The sequence below is a fragment of the Palaemon carinicauda genome, chromosome 7 (assembly GCF_036898095.1).
Source record: "Palaemon carinicauda isolate YSFRI2023 chromosome 7, ASM3689809v2, whole genome shotgun sequence".
Lineage (NCBI taxonomy): Eukaryota > Metazoa > Arthropoda > Malacostraca > Decapoda > Palaemonidae > Palaemon > Palaemon carinicauda.
The window spans coordinates 131875185-131885184 of record NC_090731.1 but is presented as its reverse complement, the minus strand read 5'-3'; the positions used below and the strand labels follow the sequence as shown (position 1 = coordinate 131885184).

Genomic DNA, 10000 nt, shown 5'->3' with positions numbered 1-10000 from the left:
CTCTCTCTCTCTCTCAATCTCTCTCTCTCTCTCTCTCTCTTAGTTGCCGCTTCCTTTCTTCCTTCCATTTTGCAGTCTAGCACTGACTGGCCTTTCAGGCCCCAACGCAGGACTATTCTTGTGTCTTCCCATTGTACCAAATGATATGGGCTAACTATCCAAAACCATACTTGTTCACTATTTGCATGCATCTCATTTTTTACAGTTTTCTATCGTTTTTACAACACGTACACTACGCCAAACGTTCGTCACACTATTTCTTTTTAACATATTGCATTCAACAAACTTTTTATATGTTATTATCTTGGTTATTGTAGACATTGCACGTTTTATTATGTACACATATGCTTGTTTAGCATAATTAGATAAGATGACAGAAACAGTATATATATATATATATATATATATATATATATATATATATATATATATATATATATATATATATATATATATATATATATATATATATATATATGTAAAGGAAAAATGACTGTATTCAAGTGTAACTTCCTGTTTATTTTTTGTTTAAAGTAACTACCTGTTTGAGAGTCCCTGGCTAGTTTTCTTGGGACCTCTCTTCTGTTGAATCTAGCACTTTCTGTGCTACTCTCTCAAGCTTCAGAGGACAGCTGCGGGTGTGCCCCTAACCCGTCACGAAGTCCCATTTTGTTCTTGGAAGAATTGTTACATTTTAAGAGAAAGTCAAAAAGTGAAGGAAAAGTCTGTTTTTCCTAACCCTAACTTCCAATGGAATTGTGCAGGAGAAAGACTTAGTGTATGTTCCTCGGTACTACAGGAGAATAGTAGTATACATCGCTTTTCTCTGTTTAATTTCTTGAGAGACAAATATTCAGTGATAAATGTGACTAATATTAATGTTTATTTTTCTGTTTTGATTTTGCATCTTTAGTTATATTTTGGCTATTATTTTACTATTTGGTGCTTGTTATCGTAACTTTTATTATATATTATTGTGACGTGAATTATTTGACTGATTTGCTTCAAAGAGTATTGGGCAACTAGTAATAATAAGGTTGTTTCATAACTGTAATTTCATAGTTGGGTTCTTCATTCTTGTTTGAATTTGTTGTCCTTGTTAATTTAATAATTATATTTATATTGTTTTGTATTTAATCAACATTCATAATTTCTCGTAATTTCTATCTTATTTATATGGAACCCTAGTTGTATGTAACTTTAAATATTATTGATAAATATAATATTGGTAAACTTATCTCTATTTGATTTTCTCCCTTGTATTTTCACAATATTATGAGGTATTATCATGCTATAAACATCATTAAAAGAATCTGATAAGGATATATGGAAATATCCTTTACATATTGGCGACCTTGCCAGGATAATACTGCATATGTTGTGGGAATCAAGGTGAAATTCACTTAGACATTATCACATGTATATTTTGCGGGGTGAGTAAGAGTTTGTTGCGCATGCTCAATACAGTACAGCCTCTGTGAACAAATCTTTAAGTGACTTTAAGGGTAAAGGAGTTTGACTATCGTAATTGCCTAAAGGGGACAGGAATTACGCCAAGCATGATAGTGTTGGAGCCATAGTAAATTCCACGAGTTACCCTAGTTAAGGAGTCCAGCAAATGCTGACCCTTGTTTCTTAATGCGTGTTAGCATTCAAGAAAAGTGAGTTCTAAGTAGTTGAAAGCTCTTTAGTATTTTGACTGTTAGTGTGTGGACTGGAAGTATATTTTATGGTCTAATTGAGCCTTCTTTATTATATTTTCTATTTAGGTTCCACCATAAAATCAAGACTTGTTACTGTCCTTGGCAACACGCTAGTTTAATTGTAACTGTTTGCTCTAGTTTCATACAATGTCTGAATTACAGTTTTCCTATTGGATCGAGCAAGGAAGAAGAATTGGTTTGGAAGGAAATGGACTTGGTGAATGGGCAACAAGAAAATATGAAGCAGGATTACAAAGAGAAGAAAACAAGGAACAAGAGAGACAAGAACGAGAAGAAAAGAAAGAAAAGGAGAGACAAGAACGAGAAGAAAAGAAAGAAAAGGAGAGACAAGAACGAGAAGAAAGGGCTAAAGAACGAGAACTTAGGAAATATGAAATTGATAGAAGTTTAGAAGAAAGAAGATTAGCGCTTGAGGAAGCAAAGCTAGCTCTTGATAAACAAAGAATTGATGATGGTATTCAGGAAAGTACTGCTCCTAAGGTAAGTGGTATTAAACCACCAAGACTTCTTCCTTATAATGAAGATGAGGACATAACTGCTTACATAATAAGATTTGAAAGTGTTGCTTCCTTATGTGAGTGGCCTGTTAGTGAGTGGGCTACCCGTTTGGCGTTATTGTTTTCGGGCACTGCTTTAAATATTTATTCTACCCTTTCTGAAGAAGAAATTGCAGATTATGTAAGTTTAAAAGCTGCTGTTTTAAGGGCTTTTAAGAGGACCCCTGAACAGTACCGTAAAGAATTCAGATTTGCTAAGATGAGCTCTAAGATTAATTTTTCTCAATTTATGACTCAACTTTTTAGACACTTTGATTATTGGTTTCATTCAAGTGATGTTGATGATTCTTTTGAAAATTTAAGAGAATTTATTGTTGTTGATCAATTTCTCACTGTCTTACCACATGACATCAGACTTTTTATTAAGGAGCAGGAATTATGGAAAGCTAAAGATGTTGCCGAAGCAGCAGACAGATTTGCAGGTGCACATAGATGTTATCCTGGGGATAAGCAGACCCAAAAGAAAAGTCTGAATCCTAAACCATCTCCAGTTGTCACCCAAAGGCCAACACCACTTTGCTATGTTTGTGGTGAAGCTGGACACATGGCACGATCCTGTCCTAATGGTAAAGCTGCAATGACTTCTACTCCTGGCACTTCATCGAACAAAGCAGGATCAAATAAGGTTGGTCGCTATGTTTCTAAAGAAACTCACTCTAGAGCTCCATTTAATCATGGTGTGGTTAATGGTTCTCGTGTTTCTACCATTTTACGTGATACTGGCTGTTCTACATGTATTGTATCCAAAGACCTGTTTCCTAACTTGAATGAGAGGGAATTGCCAAAATCATCATTAATCGATTATCTAGGAAGGGAAAATGTTTTTCCAGTGTTACCAGTTTATATTGGATGTAAATGGTTTACTGGAAAGGTTAATGCTATTATTGCCCCAATTAAGTTTTGTACAGTACTTTTAGGTAACATTGAAGGTGCTCTTTTTCCTGAAGATGGAGACTGCCCCCCTTTGAACTCCATTGATGAGGAACCTCGAAGAAACCATCTGCCTACAGAAAAAGGTAAAGCTATTGAACACGTCAATATAACAACTCGTTCAGCTTCAAGGAAAGTTGTTCACCCATTAGTTTTTCCTGATGTTGAAGCCCTTGAGACTACTCCTATTGACTTTATAAAATTGCAAAATGAATGTTCCACACTGGAATCGATCAGGAAAGACTGTCAAGCCAACACCATAACAAAAAACTCAAAAGTGGAGTACAGGTATGTACGGAGAAATGAAGTTTTGTATAAGGAAATTATAAATGCAAACAATTCAAGAATTGCCAATAAATTTTATTTAGTTGTTCCTCTTAAACTTAGAAAGGTTGTTCTTAAATTGGCTCATGATTTACCTGTGGCAGGACACTTTAGTCATCGCAAAACCCTAAAAAAAAATCAGAGAATTATATTTCTGGCCAGGAATGTGTACAGATGTGTATGCATATTGTAGATCTTGCGATAACTGTCAGAGGAACACAAGTAAAGGTAGACATAAAAGGGTCTCTATGGTAAAAATGCCAGTAGTTTCCATTCCTTTTAGCAGAGTAGGAATTGACATAGTGGGTCCACTGAATCCAAGCACATCTGAAGGTCACAGGTTTATTTTAACAATGATTGATTATGCTACAGGATTTCCTGAAGCAATTCCTATGAAGAATATAACCACTGTTGATGTTGCAGATGCTCTTATGCAAATATTTTCTAGGGTAGGAATACCAAAGGAAATAATATCTGATAGAGGAAAGCAGTTCACATCAGAACTTATGGAACATGTGTACCAAATGCTGGGAGTAAAACCATTGTTTACTACTCCGTATCATCCAGCTGGCAATGGTCGTTGTGAAAGGCAACACTCTGTTCTCAAATCTATATTGAAGAAATTGTGTCATTTGCAACCTAGAGAATGGCATAGATATTTACCTTGTGCCCTGTTTGCTATGAGGGAGATTCCTTCTGACACTCTTGGTTTTTCCCCATTTGAACTCCTTTATGGATACCAAGTAAGGGGACCACTACTAATATTGAATGAGATATGGACTAATACTGGCCTTTCTAATGATACCCAAAATGTTTATTCTTTTCTTTTTGATCTTAGAAACAGGCTAGAGGAAACTTCAAAAATAGCCCAGGAAAATATAAAGACTTCAATGGAAATCTACAGTACGTACTTTGACAAGAAAAGTACTCGTAGGCAGTTTAAAGTCAATGATGAGGTGTTACTATTACTGCCAACAGAACACAATAAGTTGTTAGTTGAATGGCAAGGACCATTTAAAGTTCTGCGGAAACTCAATAGTGTTGATTACATAATCGATGTGAAAGGTAAGCCAAAAACATTTCATGTTAACTTGCTGAAGGCATATTTTTACAGGTCACAGAATGTGTTATCAGTGGCTGATGAAAATCTGAATAGTTCAATTTCAGATTATTGCTGTGTAACCTCTCATGTAATAGTTTTGAGCGAAGACATCGAAAATCCTATACCTTGTGTTGAAGAAGAAATAACTTCTGAATTAGATATCTGTCCAACTCTAACTCCAGAACAAAAAGGGAAACTAGAAGAAGTACTGGATAATTTTTCAGAAGTCTTCTCGGAGATACCAGGTTGTACTTCTACCATAATGCACAAGATTGAATTAACGTCTACAGAGCCTATTCGAAAGAAAATGTACCCAGTGCCAGCACATCTTAAGGAGGAAGTATGTAAAGAAGTAGATAAATTACTGAAACTTGGGATAATTGAAGAAAGTAAGTCTGATTATTGTAATCCTATTGTCATGATAAAGAAACCTGACAACACATTCAGGTTAGCACTAGATTTTCGTGCACTCAATTCAGTAACAAAGTTCGATTCTGAACCTATGCCCTCAATTGATGAAGATTTATTTAAATTTCGTAATATGTCTTTTATTACAGAATTGGATATCACAAAAGCCTATCATCAGGTTATGTTGGACCCTAATGCAAGACCTCTAACGGCTTTCCCTACTTACCGTGGTTTAATGCAATATAAGAGGCTACCCTTTGGACTAGTTACTGCATGTGCCACCTACGTTAGATTGATGAAGAAAATCTTTCAGGGAATGAATCGTATCTCTATCTATTTTGATAACATATTTGTGATGTCTAATACTTTCCAGGAACATTTGGAAACCTTGAGTGAGGTACTTCGAAGATTGAGAGATCATGGTCTTACAGCCCGTCCATCAAAATGTCATTTTTGTTATGAGAAAGTTAAATATTTGGGTTTTGAAGTAGGTAATAATATAATCAGACCCCTGAATGATAAAATTTTATCTTTGCAACAAATTCAAATTCCAAAAACTAAGAAGTTATTAAGAAGCTTTTTAGGTTCTGTTAATTTTTATCGACAGTTCATCCCAAATTTGTCTAGCTTAACGTCATCATTAACAGCAAAGCTTAAAAAGGAAGTGAAAGAACCACTACAATGGAATAGTGAGGAAGAAAACATATTTGAGATTATTAAGAAATACTTCATTGATGCTCCTATTCTTCATATTCCAGAGATAAATAAACCTTTTGTTCTAAGGACAGATGCCTCTTCAGTTGGTCTTGGAGCTGTGCTCCTTCAGTATGATGAAGAAACAGTCTATCCAGTGGCGTATGCTAGCCGGAAACTTCTCCCAAGAGAACAACGGTATTCTACCATTGAGAGAGAGTGTTTGGCTATCTTCTGGGCTGTACGAAAATTCCACTATTATTTGTATGGGAAAGAGTTTTTCATTGAAACAGACCATAAGCCCCTTACCTACATGGAAACTCTGAAATCAGGAAATGAAAGGATTTTGAGATTAATTCTGGGCCTACAACCATATAAATTCAGGATTATATATATATCTGGTCAATCTAACCATTTTTCAGATTTACTGAGTAGAAGCAATTAATGTAACTTGCTTGTGTAAATAGTTGAGAGAGTAAAACATTTCTTCTAATTTGTTTGTAAATTCCAAGGAATTAACTTGTTAAAGGGCCTATGTAAAGGAAAAATGACTGTATTCAAGTGTAACTTCCTGTTTATTTTTTGTTTAAAGTAACTACCTGTTTGAGAGTCCCTGGCTAGTTTTCTTGGGACCTCTCTTCTGTTGAATCTAGCACTTTCTGTGCTACTCTCTCAAGCTTCAGAGGACAGCTGCGGGTGTGTCCCTAACCCGTCACGAAGTCCCATTTTGTTCTTGGAAGAATTGTTACATTTTAAGAGAAAGTCAAAAAGTGAAGGAAAAGTCTGTTTTTCCTAACCCTAACTTCCAATGGAATTGTGCAGGAGAAAGACTTAGTGTATGTTCCTCGGTACTACAGGAGAATAGTAGTATACATCGCTTTTCTCTGTTTAATTTCTTGAGAGACAAATATTCAGTGATAAATGTGACTAATATTAATGTTTATTTTTCTGTTTTGATTTTGCATCTTTAGTTATATTTTGGCTATTATTTTACTATTTGGTGCTTGTTATCGTAACTTTTATTATATATTATTGTGACGTGAATTATTTGACTGATTTGCTTCAAAGAGTATTGGGCAACTAGTAATAATAAGGTTGTTTCATAACTGTAATTTCATAGTTGGGTTCTTCATTCTTGTTTGAATTTGTTGTCCTTGTTAATTTAATAATTATATTTATATTGTTTTGTATTTAATCAACATTCATAATTTCTCGTAATTTCTATCTTATTTATATGGAACCCTAGTTGTATGTAACTTTAAATATTATTGATAAATATAATATTGGTAAACTTATCTCTATTTGATTTTCTCCCTTGTATTTTCACAATATTATGAGGTATTATCATGCTATAAACATCATTAAAAGAATCTGATAAGGATATATGGAAATATCCTTTACAATATATATATATATATATATATATATATATATATATATATATATATATATATATATATATATATATTCATATATATTTATATATATGTATATATAATATATATATTACATATATTATATATATATATATATATATATATATATATATATATATATTTATATTTATATTTATATTTATATTTATATTTATATTTATATATATTTATATTTATATATATATATTTATATTTATATATATATATATATATATATTTATATATATTTATATATATATATATATATTTATATATATATATATATATATATATATATATATATATATATATATATATATATATATATATGTATATTATATATATATATATATTGTACATATTAGATAGTATATATAATATACATATAAATATATATATATACATATATATATATATATATATATATATATATATATATATATATATATATATATATATATAGTAAAAATCATGAATACAAATTAGAGACATTTATAGATAAAATTACCATATTCATACAGTTTGTTTGTACACAAACCCAATTCCATTTTTCATGCTCAATAAAAGCAAATAAGGAAAATGCACTTAAGAAACAAACATTTCAAACCAACACCAAATTGTCACCTTTTTGGTGGATGTATCATTTCTTACCTTTCTGGTACTGAGCGACCCGAGCGTAGGCGTTCTTCTTGGATTTGGAACCCTTGCAGCCCATTCTGCCTCCTCCCCCTTATCACATGACGTCAGCAAAGAGAGGATAAAGGATATATCAGGTGAGCACACTCGGCGATGTAGAATATCCTTTGGAATATCCCTTTAAGGCTTTAATCAAACTTTCTTCTCTCGCAACTTTTAGTTTTTGTCTGGTTTTCCTATACTAGACAATTTAATATTTCTTCTCAAATCTTGTAGTCCGTGTCGTATTGTTTTATTATTCAATAAACAGATCTTTCCCTTCTTCTAATGTCATTTCTTTCACTTTGTTAGGGTGAGGGATTTAATGGGGTTTCTAGAATAAAAGGGAGAATGTAGACGTATCAAGGTCGAATGAACACCGTGTATAGGGAATTCTATAAGATGAATAATTTTGGAAGTGTATCTGTCTAAGATCGGTTATAATAGATGTAGTTTGTTATCAACTTGAAAGGTATTTACTAAGAGTTAATTTTTGCTAAATGTGGTGAAGTGTTTTTTTTCGGTGATGCATATATGTTAGTTGATATTATTGTTTTAACCGGTCAGTGGTACTATTGGCACGAATGTATACGTAATCTGGGTTAATTTGTGTTCACCATTATATATTCCCTTGGTGTGTTTTGTCATTGGTTATCCTCTTCTCGATTTTATCAATATTTGAACGGAAGTGTAACGGAGATCAGATCTATTTGAGAAACATTAACACCATAAGGTACGAAGATTCTTCAAATAAAGTCAGTATAAGGCACAAGGAGAGACAAGGGTTAAGTGAGAAAGGGCCAGTAATGTGTAGTTATTATTAGGAAGGTTATTTGTCGATTAGGGAAGATATATATTCCACTGAGTACACTGGAGATAATCACTTCATACTTCTCGATTGTTTTGGTTTCGTCTTTTTGAAGAAATCGAGTTTTGTCTCGTGGGATCGATTTATTCCTTCACACTGCAATGAGAAAAAATCTAGATTGGTGAGAAAGGCCACTTCTATTAGGAAAGTAATGTATGTCTCGTTCAAGGTGAAATTCAACATGGTATAGCTACAGCATTGATAATTTATTTGTGACGATCTTCCTTGATAATCTTTTTCATAGCAATAATTATCAGAGAAAATGGTTCCAGTGATGTAAACACTAACACCACTAGCATCCTTAAAATTAATTTTCCTGTTCACCAGTATGACCAATCACTAAAGTCAGTATTTATTCAAGCAGTTAATTCCCCAGTGTATTGTAGTCTAGTTGGTATTTTCTAAGGAAACACTAAGTCAAGCATCCCAGGTGCCTCTTTATAAGTTCATTTAACAGATAATCATACATATTAAGCCGCAACAACCATCATAACATCTCAATGTATTACAATTACCACTATACAGTTTGCCACAACATCTAATATGTTAAGTAATAAATATGAGTATATCAAAAAAAAATTATAGATATAAAATTGTTCATATACTCATCATAATGCATAATAGAAAGTTTACATTATGGAATATAATAAACTTGCTAATTCTAAACTATTCAAAATCCTTTTACAATTAATAGATATAGAATATCATCAAAATCAAATATCACATATTGTTTAATAAACAAGTAGGCAGGAGTACAGAAGCTTATGCTTAGTCTTATGGAAAGTCAAACTTTTCTTGATTTCGTTTTAATTCAAATTTTCCAAATCATAAACAATAGCATACCATCAGAATTGTATCAGCTCTAATAAATCATATGACTAATACATAACTCAGATATGATGTTGGAATGATAACCACGCTAGCTATGGAATAAAAGTTAACTCTAAGACGTATTTTTAAAGGTTTAAAGGCCACTCATGAATGGCAGAGACAAGGGACACTGACATTGCCCTATCAAGCAGGACAATGCCGTAGAGTCTGACCATATATACATAAGGTCAGCGCCCTAGCCCCCTCTCCACCCAAGCTAGGACCAAGGAGGGCCAGGCAATGGCTGCTGATGACTCAGCAGATAGACCTATAGGCTCCCCTAAACACCCCACACAAGGATAGTGAGGTTGCAGCGACCAAAATTAATCATGTGAATCATAATATATCCTTAGAATGGTGAAAAATTCTTCATGTTATTAAAAGTGTAATGATAACCATTATTTTATTCAATGGAATAACTACCAACTCTGGTA

At 32.9% G+C, this 10000-nt stretch overlaps 2 protein-coding genes across 5 annotated transcripts in view; one reads left to right on the top strand and one right to left on the bottom strand.

Annotated features, from left to right (window-relative positions):
- Window positions 1–10000, top strand: part of LOC137644012 (serine-rich adhesin for platelets-like) — a 544649-nt gene that overhangs the window by 188382 nt on the left and 346267 nt on the right.
- LOC137644013 (uncharacterized) overlaps window positions 1–10000 on the bottom strand; it is a 432645-nt gene that overhangs the window by 246277 nt on the left and 176368 nt on the right. For 3 of the 4 annotated variants that reach the window (XM_068376888.1, XM_068376887.1, XM_068376889.1), the window contains exon 2: window positions 7805–8792. In XM_068376888.1, the coding sequence (XP_068232989.1) occupies window positions 7805–7868 (64 nt within the window). In that variant the 5' untranslated portion in view covers window positions 7869–8792. The remainder of the gene's footprint in view (window positions 1–7804; window positions 8793–10000) is intronic. The other variant, XM_068376890.1, reaches the window with a different exon arrangement.